Source organism: Oryctolagus cuniculus, chromosome 20 (genome assembly GCF_964237555.1).
Source record: "Oryctolagus cuniculus chromosome 20, mOryCun1.1, whole genome shotgun sequence".
NCBI lineage: Eukaryota > Metazoa > Chordata > Mammalia > Lagomorpha > Leporidae > Oryctolagus > Oryctolagus cuniculus.
This window is the reverse complement of record NC_091451.1, coordinates 19,327,655-19,351,565: the sequence shown is the minus strand read 5'-3', so window position 1 is coordinate 19,351,565 and position 23,911 is coordinate 19,327,655. Positions and strand designations below refer to the sequence as shown.

General features: G+C 43.4%; 1 protein-coding gene and 1 pseudogene across 7 annotated transcripts in view; both read right to left on the bottom strand.

Annotated features, from left to right (window-relative positions):
* The window catches only part of PSEN1 (presenilin 1), an 84,832-nt gene that overhangs the window by 22,662 nt on the left and 38,259 nt on the right, over positions 1–23,911 (bottom strand). For all 7 annotated transcript variants that reach the window (XM_002719669.5, XM_017349401.3, XM_070065199.1 and 4 more), the window contains exons 6-8: positions 12,400–12,467; positions 2,827–3,047; positions 235–333 (exon numbers count right to left, since the gene is read on the bottom strand). In XM_002719669.5, the coding sequence (XP_002719715.1) occupies positions 235–333; positions 2,827–3,047; positions 12,400–12,467 (388 nt within the window). The remainder of the gene's footprint in view (positions 1–234; positions 334–2,826; positions 3,048–12,399; positions 12,468–23,911) is intronic.
* On the bottom strand, positions 6,621–7,498 carry LOC138847218 (transmembrane protein 126A pseudogene; annotated as a pseudogene).

Genomic DNA, 23,911 nt, shown 5'->3' with positions numbered 1-23,911 from the left:
AGAAATAATGGCTCCCCAATCTCTAAATATTTCTGCTTTCCAACCATAGTGAAAGTTCTCTTGAACCACTGGCAGGTAAAAGACAACAGTTAGTAAGGAAACAGAGATGATCAGGAGTTCCATTAATGTATTTCAGATGAGAAAAAGTACCATAATAATGACATAATTACGTGTGTTTGAGTCCCCATAAATTCTAAGCCTATTACTAACTCAACATGATTCTGAGATACTTACACGAGTAAATGAGAGCTGGAAAAAGAGTTTCATTTCTCTCCTGAGCTGTTTCAACCAGCATACGAAGTGGACCTTTTGGACACAAAACAGCCACTAAATCTAGAAAGAGAAAAATGGAAAAGACGCTTGATAAAATGAATGGGCTAAGTTTGTAAATGGGCGTTATTAGGGAGGAATTAACCAAAGAAAAGGTTAAATGTTCTGCTGTTTGTTTTCTACAAAGAACGATGTTGAATGACTAAAAAATAAATGGCAGGTAAACTGCTGGGGGGAAACAACCTAAACAAACCACACAGATCAGTGAAAGTTTTGGCTGAACTGCTACTGCCTAAGCAGACAATGTATGTCCCCACTGGGGTATGGACGGAAAGAGGCAGACAAAGTGACCAGACAGAACTACTGCAGAGCAGAAATGGTGACAAGTCATTCCTAAATAGATCATGTCTGTAAGCTACAAACAGGTTTACTCTAACAGGAACTTAATATGGCAATCTGACTGAACCTTTCAAATTAAGAAGAGCAGCGTGGTAGAGAGTCTTCCTTTCTTTTTAAAAATAGAACATGTACTACTTAGGGACCTTGAAATAAGAAGCAGTACATTTAAATGAAACAAAATAATAAAATAATAGTAACTCCAGTACGTGATAAAGTTTAGTATTTCCTTACGATCCTATCAAATAAAAGCACTTCTCAACTATTCAGGTCTTAAAACACATGTGGTATTGGGCCGGCGCCGCGGCTCACTAGGCTAATCCTCCGCCTTGCGGCGCCGGCACACAGGGTTCTAGTCCCGGTCTGGGCGCCGGATTCTGTCCCTGTTGCCCCTCTTCCAGGCCAGCTCTCTGCTGTGGCCAGGGAGTGCAGTGGAGGATGGCCCAGGTGCTTGGGCCCTGCACCCCATGGGAGACCAGGAAAAGCACCTGGCTCCTGGCTCCTGCCATCGGATCAGCGCGGTGCGCTGGCCGCAACGCGCCGGCCGCGGCGGCCATTGGAGGGTGAACCAACGGCAAAGGAAGATCTTTCTCTCTGTCTCTCTCTCTCACTGTCCACTCTGCCTGTCAAAAAATAAAAAAAAAATAAAAAAACAAAAACAAAAAAACACATGTGGTATTGAGAAGTGGCTCACCTTGGGAAGACAGTAACTCAGAGAGGAAGCAATATGCCAAAATCATTCCTGATTCTAGCCTCATTACAGTCCATCAGGTGTGTCATGAAAATTCAGAATACAGGAAATACTCTCATTTAAAAATATGAAATAGATTTGGTTAAATTTGAAGACTCGATAGCTTGTTTGACATTATTGTCATTTGCATGCACTTAAGGAAAAAGCCTCATGTCTCCATGTGGAGACATGTTAATAAAACATAATGGAGACACTGTTAATAAGAGTAATACAAAAATAATTAGAATAATAAGAAAATAATATAATAAAACACATACTTAGAGGCACAAAGCTCTCTACTCCTACTACCTCTTCAATTTAAATAAAAGGGAAATTTATCTAGCTTTGAAATGATGACATCTTCAGCCTGTCTGAACTGCAACATCCTGGAACTATTTTGGCTCGAAGTTACACTTCCCCTTACAGAATTGCTAAGTGATAAATTCACTTATTTTTACAACAATTAAAGTAAATGATAATTAATATTATTTTGAAAATTTCAGAACAGCATTTGTGCAAATTAAGAAATCCTGACACCTTATAGAAATGGTGTTGAGAGTCAGTATTCTACATATTGGATACAAGAGGTTTCCCTTTACTTTAAAGGAACTCAAACCTGTGAAGAGATCATCCCTTGTGTTATGTGGGGAAGCAGCAGAGGCTGGCAGAACACCGGCAAGAGAATATCGGACTTGGGAGTCAGACTCTCGATCAAATACTAAGAGCTTGGGCAAAGAATTTACCTGTATAAACTTCAAGTTTCTTAGCAACACTACAGGGTAATAAATGCTTTGCTTATTTCACAGGATTTTATATACAGAACTAACAGCTGACATTTACTGATAGATACTGTCCTAGGTGTATTATGCATATCATATAACCGTCACAGTAATTGAGGGGCTGGGTAACTTGTCTGTGGGTATCTCAACTAGCATCCTAGTGACAAGGCCAAACATCCACCTCATGTCCATCTATGTATTACTTTTAAAGGAATAATTAGTTTTAAGTTGCCTTATAAAAATAAGAAATACAATTTTGATTTTTAAAATGAATTGAGTATTTTATGTGTAAACTCTGAAGTACTATTCCAAATTTACAAATGAAACTGAACTCAAAGACCCTGTTTCGCTTTGCTAAGGTCTGTGGATCCTTCAGGGAGAGACGGGATTTGAATCTAAGTCTTCAATCTGATAGCTCCCTTGGCTAACGTATCGCTGAGTTAAATAGGGGGCAGTAAATAAAACATTTTCAAAGAACTTAACCTCAAACATTCTGATATATTTATATGAATAAGATACTATACTAATTATTAGTTGAAGAGCTACAGAAGTGATCATTTTCCCAAAGTTAAGATAATTACAAGAGTAAAAAAAAAAAAAACATCATTGAGGCCTTTCTTGTAATGAACAAAATGTCAGTTCGGGCTTTACCATATACTGAAATCACAGCCAAGATGAGCCACGCAGTCCATTCGGGGAGGTACTTGATAAACACCAGAGCCATGAGAGCACTGATCATAATGAGATACGCCTGCTGGAGCCGAAGAGGGCCCTTCCAGTGAATGGAAATCATTCCCACCACACCAAAATTCCAGATCAAGAGTGCAACAGTAATGTAGTCCACAGCAACATTGTATGTTTTAAACACTTCCCTGAAAAAATTAGAGATTTTAAAAGATTTATAAACAAGATTTTTCATCAAAACACCGTTTAAGGGTAGGCATCCAGGCTAGTGTTAGATCAGTTAAGATGCTTGTGTCCCACATCCACTGTCCAAGGTTGATGCCTGCCTCTGGCTCCTGACTCCATCTCCCTGCTAACGCAGACCCTGGGAGGCAGTGGTAACGACCGAGTTATCGGCTGCCCACTACCTATGTGGGAGACCTGGGTTAAGTTCCTGGCTTCTGGCGTCAGCCCGAGCCCTGTCCAGGATATTGCAGGCATTTGGGAAGTGAATAAGCACACATGAGCTCTTTTAGCCAGACTCAAACAAATAAATAAAAATGAAAAGTAAAACAATAACCCATTATTTAGAACTATGGTCCCCAAATATTAAATATTCATATCCCATTTTCCTATTTTTGTAATATCCTACATCAACTGCTTTTTACAAATTATTTCTCCCATATTGTGTAAATATGTATTTTTAAAAATTATATTCAATTGAGAGGCAGAGAGAGGGAGACATAAGAAGCAAGCTCCCACTCACTGGTTCATTCCCCAGATGCTTACAATAGCTGAAAATGGGCCAGACTGGAGCCAAGAGCCAAGAATCCAATCCAGGCCTTCCATGTTGGAGGCAGGAACCCAGTTACTTGATCCATTTCTACTACCTCCCGGGGTGCACAACGTCAGGAAGCAAACCAGACATGAGGACTGAACTCAGGTACTCCAAGGTGGGACATGGGCATCTTAACTGCTGGGCTAAAGGCCAACCACAACTGCGCTATTATTTATTAAACAAAAATTTTTCTTTCATTCACTTTTTCCCCAAGTTGGAACAATTTCAACAGAAAACTCTATTACACATATAAACAGGAAGCATATAAATAATTAAAAATAAGTACAAAAATAATAAAAATAAAATTGTAGATACCTAAAATGCTTTACTGTTTTTGGGAAATCCTTTAAAATATCTGAAATTTTAAAAAATTAAACATGCATCAATACAGTTTATAAGTAGGCCACAAATAATTTTTTTCTTTTTAAATAATTTTTTATTTATTCAAAAGGGAGAGACAGAAAGAGATCTTCAATCTATTGGTTCATTCCTCAAATGCCCCAAATAGGCAGGAGTAGGCCAGGCTGAAGCCAAGAGTCTGGAATCCAATCCAGGGTTCCCATGTGGGTGGCAGGGTCCCAAGTACTTGGGCTGCCTCCTAGGCTGCACAATTCAGAAGTTGGAATTGGAAGCAGGGATAGGACTAGAACCTTAGGCACTGAGACATGGATGGAACACAGGCGTCCCAAGGCCTCTTAGCCACTACATCAAACATTGGCCCCATGATTAGTATTTTATACGATGAAATTTAGTACAGTCATTAAAAGTTTATACATACTTATTTTTTAAATTTTTTTTTCAGCAGGAACTTTGTCTTGTTTATTTTAATATTCACCTTTTAAACGAAGCAACAAAATGAACTAGAGACATACAATGTTGAATTTCCCCCTCTTCCACCCAGCCCCAGCAGCATGTCAGAAGTCTGGGTCAGTGGGTCTGCTTTTCCAGCTGTCCTCATTAGTGGTCCGATCCCTCTTTTGCCCTGGATTGGGAACTAAAAGATTTATTTGAAAGGCAGAGTTAGAGAGAAAGAGGGAAAGACAGAGAGAAGGGAGAGGGAGAGAGGAGGGCACAGAGGGGAAGCAGGGAAGAAGAGGAGGGGGAGAGAGGAAGGGGGAGAGAGGAAGGGGGAGGGGGAGAGGGGGAGGGGGAGGGGGAGGGGGAGGGAAAGGGTGAGATCTTTCATCTGCTAATTTACTTCCCAGATGGCCTCAATGGCCATGGGTTAAATAGGGCGGAAGCCAGCAGTCCAACTCCACCTGGGCCTCCCACATAGGTGGCAGGGGCTCAAACACTTGGGCCATCTTCCACTGCTAGCCCAAGCCATTAGCAGGGAGCTGGACTGGAAGTGGAACAGCTGGGACACAAACCGGCACTCATATGGGATCCTAGTGTCGCATGCAGTGGCTTTACCTGCTATGCCACAACACCAGCCACTGGAATATCTTTTTAAAACAATGACTGCTTCCGATTTTCACAATGAAGAAAAGTTATTTTAATGTTTTGAGGAAAATATCTACCATCTGAAGAGAAAAAGACTTTAACTATGGAGGATACCTTGGTAGCTTAAGAGAAAGAAAAAAATAAAATAATTGATTCAAGCATGCAGATTCCAGAATCAGTCCTCCCCCACTTTGAAATTCCAAAATAAAGTGAATGCTGAAATTTCTGGACAGTGTATCTATTTGCATTAAGCATTTCAGATGTCTTAGAACTGAAAAAAATCCACAAACTATTATTAATCTTCCATTAGGTAACACATGCGTATGATACAAAATTCACAACAAATGCTGTAAAAAGGAAGTTTCCCTCCCTAATCTGTTCCAGTTTTGCTCAGGAAATCTCTATTAATTCCATGAGTACACTTCAGAAAGTGTCAAATAACACATAATTTTTTATTAGACTCAAATATATCACATATGCTGTTCCACATGAGGCTTTTTCTCTCAATAATACTGAGAACTTTTTGTTTAAAGATTTATTTATTTATTTGAGAGGCAGAGTTGTAGACAGAGGGAAAGATAGAGGTTTTCCATCCACTGGATCACTCCCCAAATGGCCGCAACAGATGGAGCTGGGCCAATTCAAAGCCAGGAGTTTCTTCCGGGTCTCCCATGCAGCACAGGGGCCCAAGGATTTGGTCATCTTCCACTGCTTTCCCAGGCCATAGCAGAGAGCTGGATGGGAAGAGGAGCAGCCACGCAAATCAGCACCCATATGGGATGCCAGTGCCACAGGCAGAGGCTCAACCTACTACACCACAGGGCCCACTGGCCCCATCACTGAAAACCTTCTACATCAGTATATCAGAGCTGCCTCACGCTTTTGCTTTCAGATTTATTTATTTATTTATCTGAAAGACAGCTACAGAGAGAAAAAGAGAGAGGAATCTTCCATCTGCTGGTTTACTCCACAAATGGCTGCAATGGCCAGGGCTTGACCAAGCCAAAGCCAGGAGCCAGGAACTCCATCCTGGTTTCCCACGTGGGTGGCAGGGGCCCAAGGACTTGGGCCACCCTCCACTGTTTATCAGGCAAATTAGGAGGGAGCTGGATTGCAAGCAGAGAAGCTATGACTCAAACCAGGGCTCTGATGTGGCAATTTGGGCATTGCCGCAGCTTAACACACTGACCACAACAACAGCCCTTGCCTCACTCTTTGTAATGGCTTTATTTCATGGATATATCATTTATTTAACCAGTTTTCTACTGATGGACATTTAGGTTGATTTTATTCTTTCATAATGAGTACCCCTATAAATCACTGGGCTTAGAATATGTGCTTTAAGATCTTAATGGATATGTCAACTGTTCTTACTGCAAGTGACACAACAAAACCTGAGTGCTTATTTCCTTGCATCTTTGCCAGCTTAATATACTACAAACTTATGATCTTCATTACATATAGTTTTTTTTTTCTTAAGTTGATAACCTTTATTGGAGTTCAGGCTTTTGTTGCTTTGTATAATCTTTTGTTAAGTTCCAAAATTGTACTTCACATGATAAATTACAGTTTTGTATATTCATAATCTTAGGTACAGGTTATTTTCACCATTTTATTTTTGTACATATATTTGCTTAAAAATCAGTGCAATTTTATGCCAGGTTCAGATAACTGAAGGGCCATTAAAAGTGGTTTATATTGTCTAGACCCAATGTATGCTGCAAACACAGTCTGAAGCAAATTGGGAAATACTATCTTTCTCTAGACAGGTTTTGAAATTCTACGCCAGTAGGTTACGATGCTTCCTTTCTCTGGCAGCAGCTGACTGATACTTGGCTGCTAGGCCGCCATTCACAGGTATGGCAAAAAAACAGGGTACAAACCACCAAAAACAAGACCAACCAGTCCACTCCGTGTTACAGCACAGGTTTCACAATTCAAATCACCTGCACTCAAAGGAAAACTTACGAAACTTCTGTAAGGCACATGTGCTGTCAAGAATGAGATCACGGCCACGGGTAAGCCAGCAGCTGTACGAGCACGTGTCACGTTCAAGACGCGCCAAGAAAGACTGGGTGCTGTCAGGCGACAGCAGCACTAACTCCAACATATGCTGAGCCATGCTGAAGCAGATCCCGCTCTGGGTCAGGAAGTTGGTTAATTTTTCGATTATAATCTCCAAAACTGTTAAGTTTTCTCTGACAGTACGTGGTTCATGACTTCCCATTGTGAGGCCCTGTGCGTGCCCTCTGCCAGCAGCCGGTGCCTCCCTCAGCCAAGGTTCACACCGTACCTTTTCTCAACTCTTTAGGACAGTCATCTTTAGCCAACGAACATACAGTTTTGTTTTGTTTTTTAAAGCTTTATTCATTATTTGAAAGTCAGAGTTACACAGAGAGGAGAGGAGAGGGAGAGGGAGAGGGAGAGAGAGAGAGAGAGAGAGAGATCCTCCATCCGATGGTTCACTCCCTAATTGGCTGCAACGGCTGGAGCTGTGCCAATCTGAAGCCAGTCCTGGTCTCCCAGATGGATGCAGGGGACCCCTTGGGCCATCTTCTACTGCTATCCCAGGCCACAGCAGAGAGCTGGATCGGAAGTGGAGCAGCAGGGACTAGAACTGGCACCCATATTGGATGCTGGAGCTTCAGGCCAGGGCCTTAACCCGCAGTGCCACAGCGCTGGCCCCCCAACATATAGTTTTAACTAGCTTTAATCTTACGACCAAGATGTATATATTTTCAGATTTTTAATAGTAACTTGTATTTTTCTTTGGTTAAGTATTTTTCCCACATACTTTACCCAATTTTTTTCTGTTAAATTGATGGCCTTACTTCCAAATAGGGGTTCATTATATATAAAGGAAAATAGCCTTTATATATGAAATGAATAAAAAATATGTTTAGCAGTTAGCCACTCATCCTTTGATTTATTCATCATGTATATTTTATTTTCTGTCCCTCAGAATATTTTTTAATGGAGATGAACATGTCAATCTTATCTTCTATGTGTTTGGGATTTTTTAAAAAAAATTTTTTTAAAGATTATTTATTTGAAAGGCAGAGCTGCAAAGAGACAGACGCGGCCGGCGCCGCGGCTCAATAGGCTAATCCTCCACCTGCGGCGCCGGCACCCTGGATTCTAGTTCCGGTCGGGACTCCGATTCTGTCCCGGTTGCACCTCTTCCAGTCCAGCTCTCTGCTGTGGCCTGGGAGTGCAGTGGAGGGAGTGCAGTGGAGGATGGCCCAAATCGTTAGGCCCTGCACCCACATGGGAGACCAGGAGAAGCACTTGGCTCCTGGCTTCGGATCAGCATGGTGCGCCGGCCGCAGTGGCCATTGGAGGGTGAACCAATGGTAAAGGAAGACCTTTCTCTCTGTCTCTCTCACTGTCCACTCTGCCTGTCAAAAAACAAACAAACAAACAAACAAAAAACAAAGAGACAGAGGTGCAGAGAGAGAGGTCTTCCATCCACTGGTTCACTCTCCAAATGGCCACAATGGCAGGAGCTGCACCAATTCAAAGCCAGGAGCCTGGGGCTTCTTCTGGGTCTCCCATGTGGATGTAGGGGCCCAAGGACAAGGGCCATCTTCCATTGCTTTCCCAGGTCAAAGCAGAGAGCTGGATTGGAGGTGGTGCAGCTGGGACTTGAAACCTGCTGTACCACAGCACCAGCCTCATGTGTTGGGGTTTTGTATCACACTTAAAAAGTCCTTCCAGGGGCTGGCGCCGTGGTGCAGCGGTTTAATGCCCTGGCCTGCAGTGCCAGAATCACATATGGGCGCTGCTGGTTTGAGACCTGGCTGCTCCACTTCCAATCCAGCTCTCTGCTATGGTCCAGCTCTCTGCTATGGCAGGGGAAAGCAGTGGAGGATGACCCAAGTCCTTGGGCCTCTGTGCCCATGTGGGAGACCCGGAGGAGGCTTCTTGCCCCTGGCTTCAGATCAGTGCAGATCTGGCCATTGCGGCCAGTTGGGGAGTGAGCCAGCGGATGGAAGGCCTCTTTCTCTGCTTCTTCTCTCTGTAACTCTGACTTTCAAATAAATAAATAAATCTTTTTAAAAAAATTCCTTCCATATTGTAATACTGTGTGTGTGTATATATATAGATAGATATAAAGATTTATTTTATTTATTTGAAAGAGTTACAAAGAGGTAGAGACAGAGAGAGAGGTCCTCCATCCACTGGTTCACTCCCGAGATGGTCACAACGGCGAAGCTGTGCCAATCCAGAGCCAGGAGCCAGGAGCCAGGAGCTTCTTCCAGGTCTCCTACGCGGATGCAGGGCCCAAGGACTTGGGTCATCCTCCACTGCTTTCCCAGGCCATAGCAGAGAGCTGGATCAGATGTGGAGCAGCTGGGAATGGAACTGGTACACATATGGGATGCCGGCACTGCCGGCGGCAGCTTTATCTGCTGTGCCATAGCGCCGGCCCCTCATCACACTTTCTAACTAGGTATTTCTGTGATGCCTACTAATCTGTGAATACTAGTTCTACGGTTCATTGCTTACCCAGGTCACTGAGTGATTCTAGTTGCTTTTTGGTGAGTTCTCAAAGTGAAAAAATCATCCCATCTTTTACAAATGACATAGCCCAGGGCCAGTGCTGTGGGGTAGTGGGAAAAGCAAATTACACAACCCTTACTTCTTTTTTTCACTTAGCTGTGTCTGTCAGAACAACTTAGACAACAGTGGTAATGGAAACACTCCCCCTCTTCCTGACCTTACCAGACCAGCTCCAAGAGTTTCCCACTGAAGATATTAGCCCTTAGAATGAGATTCAGGGGCCACCGCAGTGGCGGAGTGGGTAAAGTTGCTGCCTGCAGAGCCAGCATCCCATATGGGTGCCATTTCGAGTCCCGGCTGCTCTACTTCTGACAAAGCTCTCTGCTATGGCCTGGGAAAGCAGTAGAAGATGGTCCAAGTGCTTGGGCCCCTGTACCCACGTGGGCGACCTGGCGGAAGCTCCTGGTTCCTAGCTTCAGGTTAGCTCAGCTCAGCCATTGCAGCCATCTGGAGAGTGAACCAGCAGATGGAAGATCTCTCTTCCTCTCTGCCTCTGCCTCTCTGTAACTCTGCCTTTCAAATAAAGAAATATATATTTTTAAAAAGGGGCCAGTGTTGTGGCGTAGTGGGTAAGCCACTGCCTGCAGTGCCGGCATCCCATATGGGCACTGGTTTGAGTCCCGCTACTCCACTTCTGATGCAGTAGAAGATGGCCCAAGTTCTTGGGCCCCTGCACCCATGTGGGAGACCTGGAAGAAGCTTGTGGCTCCTGGCTTCAGGTCAATGCAGATCCGGCCATTGCAGCCAATTGGGGAGTGAACCAGCGGATGGAAGACCCACTCCGTCATGCTCCTCTCCTTCTCTCTCTGCGTAACTCTGACTTTCAAATAAATAAATAAATCTTTAAAATAATGAGATTCATACTTTTCAGCAAGTTAGGGAAGTGACCACCTATTTATTAAAGTTTCTGATTAAAATCAGGTATTGAATCTTATCAAATTTTTAGCATTACACAGATGAGGAGTTACTAATATGGCAACTCATATTGAGATTCCTAACAATGAACTAGTCTTCCATTCTACAAACTGCATTTGGCTGTGAAGGCAAACTACTCTTATAGCATACTGCTGAATTTTATTGGTTGATATTTAGTTATACTTTTGGCATTAATAAATAGTATTGGCCTATAGTTGTATTTTTCTCAATAACTTAAGGTAAGCTGGCTTAATAAAATCAATCTGGAAGCTTTACTCCTTCTCTAAGTACTGGAACAGTTGAAACAGTGTTGGCGGGGCCGGCACTGTGACGTGGCTGGTAAAGCCGCCGCCTGCAGTGCTGGCATCCCATATGTGTACCGGTTCCAGTCCCAGCTGCTCCACATCTGATCCAGCTCTCTGCTGTGGCCTGGGAAGGCAGTAGAAGATGGTGCAAGTCCTTGGGCTCCTGCACCCGCGTGGGAGACCTGGAAGAAGCTCCTGGCTCTGGATCGGCACAGCTTTGCCATTGTGGCCAACTGGGAAGTGCACTAGTGGATGGAAGACCCCTCTTTTTTTCTCTCTGCCTCTCCTTCTCTCTCTGTGTAACTCTCTCAAAGAAATAAATCTTTAGAAAAAAAGAAAAGAAACAGTATTAGCTATTCATCCTCAGAGGTTTTTCTTTTTTTAAAAAAAGATTTATTTTATTTATTTGAAAGACAGTTACAGAGAGAGGTAGAGATAGAGAGGTCTTTCATCCGCTGATTCACCCCCCAGATGGCCGCAACGGCTGGAGCTGCGTCGATCTGAAGCCAGGAGCCAGGAGCTTCTTCTGGGTCTCCCACATGGGTGCAGTGGCCCAAGCACTTAGGCCATCTTCCACTGCTTTTCCAGGCCATAGCAGAAAGCTGGATCGGAAGTGGAGCAGCCAGGACTAGAACTGGTGCCCATATGGGATGCTGGCGCTTCAGGTCAGTGCTTTAACCCGCTGAGCCACAGCACCAGTCCCCATCCTCAGAGGTTTTATAGCCTGTGCCATGAAACTCCTGGGGCATGATACTGTTGCTGGTACTAGCAGAAGCAAGACAAAAATCCTAACAACTTTTGTAGTTCTTACTTGCTCTGTGTAGATTTTCCATTTCTTCAGGAGTCAGTTCTGGTAATCCATTTTTTTTTCCACAAAAATTATCCATTTCACACAGATTCTCACAGTTGTTATTTTGTCTGTGGTTATTCTACCTTATCATTCCAAATAATTATTTTAAAATTTATTTATTAGTTTTACTGCTTCTGTTTCCAATTTAAGAGTTAGCACAGTGGATTCTGCCACCGGCATGGAGAAAAATGCCAAGATGGCACACCTCTGAGCCTCCATATTCCCATCAATGGAGCACCTCTACATTTTTCTAACTTATAATGTGAAAATTTCACCTAAGATTTCATTTGAAAGAAAGACCAATAAAAACAAAAGAAAAATTTTAACATCAATTAATTTATGTTTATGTGCTTTCTTAAAAACCTTTTTTAACATTCTGATTTACAGATTTCAACCAGAAATACAGAAAATTTTTAAAAAGATTAGAATTAAGTCTTTCCTTCACATCCACCAATTATAAGCAAGGACCAACAAAACAATGTCCCTACTGATTATATTAACTTGTCACTATAAAGCACCAACTACGACATACGTGTAGACACTATGATGAGATAAGAGTATTAGATCAATAAGATACATGGCTTTAAAGACAGTTGAGGAGCCCAAAATAGAGATAATCTCTGAAAAAGAGAAATTTTGTCACTTACCCCAAATAAATGAATGAAAAAAAGAACAGCAATAATAGAGATGAAACAATAAGCCAGGCATGGATAACCTAGAAAAGAACACATTTCAATATAATTAACAAAACTCAAGAACCCTTTAAAGAGGTAAATGTCCTACTCAAAAAAGCCTATTTGCTAATGCTCTGCTTTTCATATGGCAGGACCCAAACCGGATCAGAGCACACTTACATGGAACACTTCAGTGCTCAAACACTCCCACAACAGAAACTTCTCCAAGACAAACAGATCTTGAGAAACAGATGAAATTTTTAAAAAGAATGTCTCTTAAAATAGCAATATTATCAACAGAATCAACAAGTGATATTTAAACTCTAAAACATCATTTTCAATGGAGGAATTCTGTAATGTTTCTGAAATGAACAATAAAAATAACTGATACCCAGCATTCAGGGGCTGGCATCGCGGCCAGTGTGGAAAGCTGCCACCTGTGACACCAGCATCCCATGTCAGAGTGCCAGCTCAAGTCCTGGCTGCTCTGCTTCTGATCCAGCACCCTGCTAAAGTGCCTGGAGAGACAGTGGAAGATGGCCAGGGCTTGAGACCCTGCTAACCGCGTAGGAAACCTGGATGGAGTTCCAGGCTCCTGACTTCAGTCTGGCCATATGGTGAGTGAACCAGCAGACTGAAGATCTATTTCTGTCTCTTCCTCTCTGTCACTCTCTCTCTTAAATAAATACCTCTGCCTGTCTGTAACTCTGCCTTTCAAATAAATAAGTAAATCTTTAAAAAAATAAATAAATGGCTCTTAGAGAGAGAGGATATACATTATATATAAAAAAATAAAATAAAAAAAAAAGAGGGGCCGGCACTGTGGCTCACTTGGTTAATCCTCCGCCTGCGGCGCTGGCATTCCAAATGGGTGCCGGGTTCTAGTCCCGGTTGTTCCTCTTCCAGTCCAGTTCTCTGCTGTGGCCCAGGAAGGCAGTGGAGGATGGCCTAAGTGCTTGGGCACCTGTACCCACGTGGGAGATCACGAGGAAGCACCTGGCTCCTGGCTTCGGATCAGCACAGTGCCGGCCACAGCGGCCATTTGGGGGTGAACCAATGGAAGGAAGACCTTTCTCTCTGTCTCTCTCACTGTCTAACTCTGTCAAATAAAAAAAAAAAAAAGCAGTGCATGGATTTCCAATTTTTTTTTTTGCACCAAAATAAACTAATGTTTTAATTTCATTTTCCATGAACTTTTGGAAGTCTACTTATACATACACACACACACATACACACACACATCCATCTATCTACTTACCTGCCCTCTATGTTTCCTTTGTAATTCACTCAGGTTTTTATGAGTTCTTAGTAGCATGTTTGTGAGTGTTCTTAAACATTAGCCTTTGCCTGTAATAATGTTTGTAAACAATTTTCCTATTTAGGTTAATCACTTCTGTTAAGATTTTCTGAATTATTAAATGAATTTAAAGCCCCCTCTTTTTTTCCCCCAAGATTTTATTTATTTATTTGAGAGGTAGAGTTACAGACAGTTGAAAGGGAGACAGAGAGAAAGGTCTTCTCTCTGCTGGTTCACTCCCCAATGGGCCGCAACAGCCGGAGCTGGGCTGATCCAAAGCCAGGAGCCAGGTAAAGTCTCCTCTTTCCAGAACATTAAGCAGTAAAATGAGTTTTTCTCATATTGCAAAAATGAAAGTTCAGCTTTCCTGTGCCAAGGGCTCTGAAAGAAAAGACTGTTGCTGCAGTATACGACAGTTACTGCGTCCCCACAACCTGAACTACGCAAGCCAGGCCCATGTGACTTCACTAAGTTTCAGTTCCACCTGTAACAAGAAATGTGTACTAGATATGTACTAATTAACTGCTCTTTTTGTTCCTGTCTTTTTAAGCTGTTTGTTTTCTAGCTTCTTGGGCTTCTCATAGACATTGCACAACCAACTATTGATAGGAGAAATCCTCAAGGTTTATTTCCAGACAGGTTCTGGCAGGTTTCTGAATTTCTGACTCTACAGTTCTTCTGTACTTTATATTAGGAGTCAAAGTAAACAACTTGTAGCCTAGAACTGTCTAGTTAAGACTTGAACATTAACAAACACAAAACAATACAGAAATAACAAATAAGTGTGGAAATCTGGATGAATGCAAAATACATTAATATAGGTTCTAAACTGGGGTGGGGACCGCCTGGTCTATGTGCCACATAAGGCACTGGAAATCACGTGGCCTGGCCATGTCAATGCAACTCCAGGTGGAACTGAAATTCAATAAATGTATAGCAGTATATATATATTTTTTGACAGGCAGAGTGGACAGTGAGACAGAGAGAGAGAGAAAGGTCTTCCTTTGCCATTGGTTCATCCCCCAGTGGCCGCTGCGACCAGTGCACTGAGGCTGATGCACCGCGCTGATCCGAAGCCAGGAGCCAGGTGCCTCTTTCGATCTCCCATGCGAGTGCAGGGCCCAAGGACCTGGGCCATCCTCCACTGCACTCCCGGGCCACAGCAGAGAGCTGGACTGGAAGAGGGGCAACTGGGACAGAATCCAGTGCCCCGATCGGGACTAGAACCCGGTGTGCCGGCACCGCAGGCAGAAGATTAGCCTATTGAGCCGAGGCGCCGGCCGCAGTATATTTTTTTAAAAGATTTTTTACTTATTTGAAAGGCAGAGTTACAGAGAGCAAGAGGGAGACAGATCTTCCATCTGGTTCTTCACTCCCCAAATGGACACAACAGCTGGGGCTGCGCCAGGCTGAAGCCAGGAGGCAAGAATTCAGCTGGGTCTCCCATGTGGGTGCTGGGGCTCAAGCACCTGATCCATCCTCTGGCGCATTAGAAGGGAGCTGGATCGGAAGTGGAACAGCAGGGACTCAAACTGGCGTCCATATGGGGTACTGGCAATGCTGGCAATGCAAGCAGTGACTTAACCCCTTAGGCCACAATGCAAGCCTAAGGCTATTTTTTTTTAAAGATGTATTTATTTATTTGAAAGAGAAAGAAAAAGAAGAACTGCCTGTAGGTTCACTCCCCAAATGGCCCTAACAGGCCAGACTGGGCCAAGACCAAGCCAGGAACCTGGAATTCCACCTGGGTCTCTCATGAACTCAGGCTATCCTCCATGACTTTCCCAGGTGCCTTAGTGGAAAGCTGGATCAGAAGTGAAGTGCTGGAGTTGCAGGTGGAATCTGAACCTCTTGCACCACAATGCTGCCCCTAACAGGTTAATTTTTAAGCTGATAATTTTGTATGGCTCCCAAATAACGCTATAAATATCCAAACGACCCTTGTTAGATAGGTGGAATAAGCACATTCCATCCTATCTCTCCTGAATGCAGCTTCTACCAAATGTGGACAGAAAGCACGCCACAACTACTGAGGACTAAAAGAGCCCCCTCTCCACCTAGAGGTCACACACTAGCATGACAACGGGAGCTCCAGAGTCCCCAGCTATGGCTAGAGGAGCAGCAAAGGGGTCTCCTAGCAATCAGAGAGCAAATGAAAATCACTTTAATTTTTCTGGCATTTCTTTCATTCTTTCATGTCCAAACCCCTAAAATCCTGTGATGACGGCAATGCGGGCAGCAGGAACCTAAAATTCATTAGGAGGGGAACCTTTCTTTCTGACTGGCAGAGCTACAGTTCCCAGAGAGGGGTGAACAGTCCTTGCTTTGTTTCTCTTTCCTTCCACATCTTGGCCCTGACACTAGGAAAATAAAGCCCAGCTTTCTGGCTGGAGGAAGGGAAAAGAAAAGCCCAGAGAAACCAGAAAACAACGAGGAGAGCTTGGACAGGGAGAAGTCCAAAGAAGCACGGGCTGTTTGTAAACCCACGGGCCCATCCCTTCAGTGAGCACGTGCGCGTGACCCTCAACGGCACGCATGGACTTCGACAACTCAATTCCAGGCCAACACTTGAGTCTCAGCCTGGTGACTGGGTGACACACAGGACATACCTGAGCAGCATCACAAAGGTTTTGAAGACTAAACTGACACCGTAACCACAGCCCACAGAAGGCCGGTTGCTACCTGTGGCCTAACCCAAACAGAAAGACTGGCCAATAAAACCTATCAATATTCTTCACAGGATTTTTAAAAAAATATTTATTTGAAAGGCAAAGTTAGAGAGGGGGAGGAGAGAGAGGGAAAGAGATCTTGGATCTGGTTCAATCCCAAAAGGACTTAACAGCCAGAGCTGGCCAGTCTGAAGCCAGGCGCTTCATTTGGGTCTCAAGGTGGGTGCAGAGGTCCAAGAACTTGGGCCATTCCCCCACTGCTTTCCCAGGCACATTACCAGGGAGCCAGATCAGAAATGGAACTTCTGAGACTAAAACTGGTGCCACACAGGATGCCAATCTTGCAGGCATTATCTTTACTCGCCACACCACAGTGCTGGCCCTTCTCCATAAGATTTAAACACCAGCAAAGTTCATAATATTCAAAATGCCTAGGATACAATTCAGAATTGTTTAGCACACACATAGCTGGACACATTTCAATTTCCATAAGAAAGACTCGATGAAGGATTAGCATTATAGCTTATGGGTACAGCTGCCACCTGTGATGCTGACATCCCACATGGGCGCCAGTTTGAGTCTCAGCTGCACCACTTTTTTTTTTTTTTTAAGATTTATTAATTTATTTGAAAGAGTTACACAGAGAGGAGAGGCAGGCAGAGAGAGAGAGAGAGAGAGAGAGAGGTCTTCCATCCGATGGCTCGCTCTATAATTGGCCATAACGGCTGGAGCTGTGCCGATCTGAAGCCAGGAGCCAGGAGCTACTTCCAGCTCTCCCATGCGGGTGCAGGGCCCAAGGACTTGGGCCATCATCTAGTGCTTTCCCAGGCCACAGCAGAGAGCTGGATCGGAAGTGGAGCAGCTGGGTCTTGAACCAGCACCTATATGGGATACCGGCACTTCAGGCCAGGGCATTAACCTGCTGAGTCACAGTGCTGGACCCTGCTCCACTTTCTTTCTTTTCTTTTCTTTTCTTTTCTTTTTTTTTTTTTTTGCAGTTCAACTTTTTATTTTAATAAAATCAGAATATGCACAGCACATGCAGTGCTAGCATCTAAACTAATACAATAAGCAATTACTAAAGCTACAGTGACTTGAGGTTCAATCTTTACATTCAGTAAGTTTAAACCCATTCTTACATGATTTTTGAAACCTTATTTATTAACTGAAAATATTGCTTGCTGATAAAACTTGCTCAAATGCTATCACTGAATGTACAAGTCACTGATTATGCCAATACAACAAAGATAACCACATGTTTGAGGACTGCAATGTGGAGACATTCACTGAAAAAAAAATACACACAATTAAACAAAACTCACACAACAAACATCTGAGAATCTGGACACTTTGTTTCAGTGTTTTGAAGTGTTTCATTAATATCTTAAGACAAGTGTATCAAAACCTTGGCATGATTTAATTTCAAGTAGCCAATTTTGTTTTTACTAACATCAGAAAGTTATGGCTACACTGCCAATGCCGGGTCTGCTTAATTTGACTTAAGAGTTTAATATGACTTGGCCAGCACCGCGGCTCACTGGGCTAATCCTCCGCCTTGTGGCGCCGGCACACCGGGTTCTAGTCCCGGTCGGGGCGCCGGATTCTGTCCCGGTTGCCCCTCTTCCAGGCCAGCTCTCTGCTGTAGCCAGGGAGTGCAGTGGAGGATGGCCCAAGTGCTTGGGCCCTGCACCCCATGGGAGACCAGGATAGGTACCTGGCTCCTGCCATCAGATCAGTGCGGTGTGCCGGCCACGGCGGCCATTGGAGGGTGAACCAACAGCAAAAAGGAAGACCTTTCTCTCTGTCTCTCTCTCTCACTGTCCACTCTGCCTGTCCAAAAAAAAAAAAAAAAAAAAAAAGTTTAATATGACTTAACATTAAAAGCTCACACTACCCCGAAATATATAATTTCACGCATAAGGTGACATTCAACATTCAAGTGCCAGTGTTTTTGTACTGTCTTTTGGTCAAGTTTCTTTAAACTTTCAAAGAATCACTTTTAGGCTTACAAAAATAAATATTTGTCAAAATGTTCAATAAATATTACATAAAACTAGCAGCAAAAAGTATCTAAAAATCTGTCGTGTGCAAATAGTTTTCTTCCCAACTATCATTCCCATGGTCCCAAATACATTTTAGAATCTAGTCCCATCCCCTTCTTAGACAAGCTGCGTTCAACAATCTCCAAGAGACAAAATAAGATTGGAAGTTTAAGGAGACGCACACAAGACATATATATAAAATTCTCTGAATGTGCAATAAAAGAAGTACTTTGTAAAAAGTTATGGGCAAAATGTACAAGGGCCTAAACCTAGACTAACTGAAATAGCACCATAACAAATGACCTCAATACTGTCAAGTGCACCTACTTAATACAAGTTTTAGAACAAGGCACAATACACTTGACAATCTATTGCACTTTAGGAAATTTCTGCCATCTTCCTATGCCATGTAAAAAGACTGAGCGTTTGATCACCGCATTCTGGCCACAGAATCAGCCCAGAATTCAAAGTGGCAGAGGCATTTTAGTGGTGGACAATGCTCATCTTTGGCCAGATTTAGCATAAATAGACTATAAATACAATGGAAACCTATGCAACTAAAACTGACTAAACTGCACTCTAGAGCAGAATTGACACCTTGTGCAGTTATATACATATTTCCAACCTGTGTTATCTCAAAGATTTCAGTTTGTTACTCTTCTGGAGCCATTTTTACAAAGTCTATAGTAAGCCAGTTTAACATCTCAACGCAGCTTGAACAGAGTAATGTGAATCGGCATTTCAAATAAAGCCTGCTGCAGAATTCTTCCTGTTCATACCCTCTTGACCAAAAAACATCAACACTAGCATGCATTATTAGACCAAAAATCATCCAGGGCCCTAATGAGGGGCTGGTCATTGCTGTGGTCAGCCATTCTACCATTTCAATTTCATTATGGCAGGCATTTAAAAAGTCTAAGTAGATGAATTCTCCTAAAAACCTATTTCAAGTTATCAGACCTTTAAACTTTCCCTGTAATAGTATGCCCACATTTGGCTAGCTCATAATTAATGATCTGCCTAAACACTGAAAGAGGAATTGCTGTATTTACTTGCATTAACTTTGAAAACAGTGCTTTGAATGTGTGCATGTATTATTCATACATCACCTCATCATGACTGGAATGGCTTGTTTAAAGACTATCAGGTTCTAAATACCTATCCAGGATAGAGTGAGCAAATCAGAACTTTAACTTAATACAGTTTGCCACATTAGAAACTAATTCAATTAATATGCTTCAAGACGTTTGTTGTCTGTTTCCCCCCAATCTGCAAGTATCAAAAAGCCCTAACGCAGGCTACCGCATAAGTTTTTTCCTTATAATATTTATGGATGAATCGATGATTCCTGTTAAGTTGTATCACACCTGTGTGCCAAGGTTTGATTTTAGCCCAAGTTCAGTAAATTTATTTTGTCAAAACAATTGATATCTTGAGCATTACTGAGCCAACAGGACATCAAAATAAAAAGCTGTCTAAAGTTAAAGGCACAGTACATTAACAAACAAATGATCCTCAGTCACAAAATTATAAATGTAGTTTGGGATGGGGGTAGGCAGGAGAGGAATTAATCCAAACTACAATAATTCAAACCACCTTCTGAACAGGGCTGCTGATTGCTCCTTTCATCTTTTCTTGTGACCTTGCTGTTCCACTTTCAATCCAGCTCCTTGCTAATGTTCCTGAGAAAGCTTCAGAGGACGGCTCAAGTCCTTGGGCACCTGCACCCACATGGGAGATCTGGAAGAAGCTCCTGGCTCCTGGCTTCAGCCTGGCCCAGCACTGGCTGTTGCAGCCATATAGGGAATGAATCAGTGAATGTGAGACTTCTTTCTCCCTGTAACTCTGGCTTTCAAATAAATAAAATCTTTTTATTTTAAGATTTATTTGAGGCCGGCGCCGTGGCTCAATAGGCTAATCCTCCGCCTAGCGGCGCCGGCACACCGGGTTCTAGTCCCGGTCGGGGCATTGGATTCTGTCCTGGTTGCCCCTCTTCCAGGCCAGCTCTCTGCTGTGGCCCAGGAAGGCAGTGGAGGATGGCCCAAGTACTTGGGCCCTGGACCCCATGGGAGACCAGGAGAAGCACCTGGCTCCTGCCATCGGATCAGCACGGTGCGCCGGCTGCGGCGGCCATTGGAGGGTGAAATAACGGCAAAAGGAAGACCTTTCTCTCTGTCTCTCTCTCTCACTGTCCACTCTGCCTGTCAAAAAAAAAAAAAAAAAAAAAAAAAAAGATTTATTTGAAAATCAGTTACACAGAGAGAGGGAGGGAGGGAAGGAGGAAGGGAGGTAGGTCCTCCATCCACTGGTTCACTCCCCAGTTGGCTGCAACGTCCGGAGCTCTGCCAATCCAAAGCCAGGAGCCAGGAGCTTCTTCCTGGTCTCTTACGCGGGTGCAGTGGCCCAAGGACTTGGGGCCATCTTCCACTGCTCTCCCAGGCCATAGCAGAGAGCTGAATCGGAAGTGGAGCAGCCGGGTCTTGAACTGGCACTGTATGGGATGCCAGTGCTTCAGGACAGGGCATTAACCCTCTGCGCCACAGCGCTGGCCCAAATAAATAAAATCTTAAAAGAAAAAAAAAGAAATTACTTCTCCTTTAAAAAAATTTAAAAACTCAATAAACACCAATGCCAAGAAGGAATGGAAGAGAGAGGAGGAAGAAAGGTGGGAGTTGGGGGGTGGGGATGACAGAAAGAATCAGTATTTTCCTAAAGTTGCACTTATGAAATGTATAGGAGCCAGCACTGTGGCATGGTGGGTAAACCCACTGCCTGCACTGCTGGCATCCATATGAACACTAGTTTGAACCCCTGCTGCTCCACTTCTGATCCAGCTCTCTGCTATGGCCTGGGAAAGCAGTAGAAGATGGGCAACTCCTTGGGCCCCTGCACCCACGTGGGAGACCCAGACGAAGCTCCTGGATCCTGGCTGCTGATTGGTGCAGCTCTGGCCGCGCAGCTATCTGAGCAGTGAAGCAGGACAGAAGACCCCCCTCTCTCTCTCTGCCTCTGCCTCTCTGTAACTCTGCCTTTCAAATAAATACATGAATCTTAAAAAAAAAAAAAAAAAAGAAAGAAAGAAAAGAAAGAAAGAAAGAAATGCATGAAGTTTGTTTTCCTTAAATGAAAGGTTTCTCGTGAGGAAAAAAAAAAGAACGGATGTTAGAAATCTAATAATCATTAAAGCAACTATTAAACGAGTGCTCAGAGAAATAAGGGCAAACACTATAGAAATCTGTCTCAAAAAGAAAAAAAATATACAAAAAAAATCAAATAAAAATTTAGGACTAGGAAACCTAACACCAATAATAAAAATCACTGGATGGGCTCTGTAGTGGAATGCAAACATGAGAGGAAATTGTCAGCTAGGTCAGAGAAAGCATCCAAAACTAACAACAGTAAGAAAGAAGATTGGAAAATAATTAACAAAGCCTCAGAGACTTGTAAAAGAACAATAAAAGGTTATTTGTGCCACCATTTTCAGAAGAGGGTAAAGAATGTGGTATAGAAAAAACATAATTGAGGGGCCGGCACTGTGGCACAGTGGGTTAATGTCCTGGCTTGAAGCGCTGGCATCCCATATGGGCACCGGTTCAGGACCCGGCTGCTCCACTTCCTGTCCAGCTCTCTGCTATGGCCTGGGAAAGCAGCAGAAGATGGCCCAAGTCCTTAGGCCCCTGCACCCACGTGGGAGACCCGAAGAAGCTCCTGGCTCCTGGCTTCGGATCGGCACAGCTCCAGCCATTGCGGCCATTTGGGGAGTGAACCATAGGATGGAAGCCCTCTCTCTTTCTCTCTGCCTCTTCTCTCTCTGTGTAACTCTGACTTTCAAATAAATATATATATATTAAAAAAAAAAAAACATAATGGAAGAAATAATGGTGAAAACATCCTAAATTTGTTAACACACTGGGATCCAATAAGGGTGCTGGTTTGAGTTCTGGCTGCTCCACTTCTGATCTAGCTCCCTGCTAATGACCTGGAAAAAGCAACAGATGTCCCAAGTACTTGGGCCTCTGCTACCCACGTGGGAGACCCGGATGAAGCTCTTGGCTCCTGGCTTCATCCTCGCCCAACCCTCACTGTTGTGGCCATCTAGGGAGTGAATCAGTAGATAGAAGATCAAAATCCTTCTCTGTCTCTCCCTATCTCTCTGCTACTCTGACTTTCAAACAAATAAATAAATCTTTAAATAAAAAAGAAATCATGGGGGCTGGAACATTTTTTTTTTTAAGATTTATTTATTTGTTTGAAAGTCAGAGTTACACAGAAAGAGAAGGAGAGGCAGAGAGCGAGAGAGGGATCTTCCATCTGCTGATTCACTCCCCAATTGGCCGTAACAGATGGAGCTGTGCCAATCCAAAGCCAGGAGCCAGGAGCTTCTTCCAGGTCTCCCATGTGGGTACAGGGGCCCAAGGACTTTGGCCATCTTCTGCTTTCTCAGGCCATAGCAGAGTGCTGGATTGGAAGTGGAGGAGCCGCAACTCAAACCAGCACCCATTTGGAATGCCGGCACTGCAGGCAGTGGCTTTACCAACTACACCACAGCGCCAGCCCCTGGAACACCATTTTTATAACACTGAAAAAGAACAGAATTCTAGGGGCCAGTGCTATGTCGCAGTGGGTTAAAGCTCTGGCCTAAAGCACCGTCATCCCACATGGGCGCCAGTTCAAGTCCTGGCTGTTCCTCTTCCAACCCAGCTCTCTGCTATGGCCTGGGAAAGCAGTAGAAGATGGCCCAAATCCTTAGGCCTATGAACCCACGTGGGAGACCTGGAAGAGGCTCCTGGCTTCGGAATGATGCTCCAGCCGTTGCAGCCATCTGGGGAGTGAACCAGCGGATGGAAGACCTCTGTCTCTAACTCTCCCTGTAACTGTCTTTCAAATAAATAAAATAAACCTTAAAAAAAAAAAAAAAAAAAGAATTATATGCCCCTGCCTCAGTGACAACATTCTTCAATAATAAAGACAAAATGAAAACATTCAAAGATGAGAGAAAACGAACAGAAACTGAGATCAGGAGATTTATTCTAAAAGAATTACTAAAGGAAGTTGTTCAGACAAATGACAAATAATATTAGAAGGAGCATCAAGAATGAAGTATGGGGGCTGGTGCTGTGCTGCAGTGGGCTATACCTCTCTACCTGCAGCACAAAGTCAACAGAATTTTATTCCCAAGAAGACTTCAGATATTAAAATTACTGGATGTGGAACATAAACATAAGTATACATGCTAATAATAAAAGAAAAACTTATAAAATGGACAACAAAAATTATCAAAAATAATCAAACATCCAGCTTCCTGCTAATGTAGACTCCAGAAGGCAGCAGGTGATGGTTCACATACTTTGGCCACCGTCACCCTCATGAAAAACCTGACTCCTGGCTTTGGCTTGGCCCAATCCTGGCTGCTGCATTAGGAGTAAACCAGTGGATGGAGGAGCTTTCTCTCTTTCAAATAAACAAACAAAACGGAT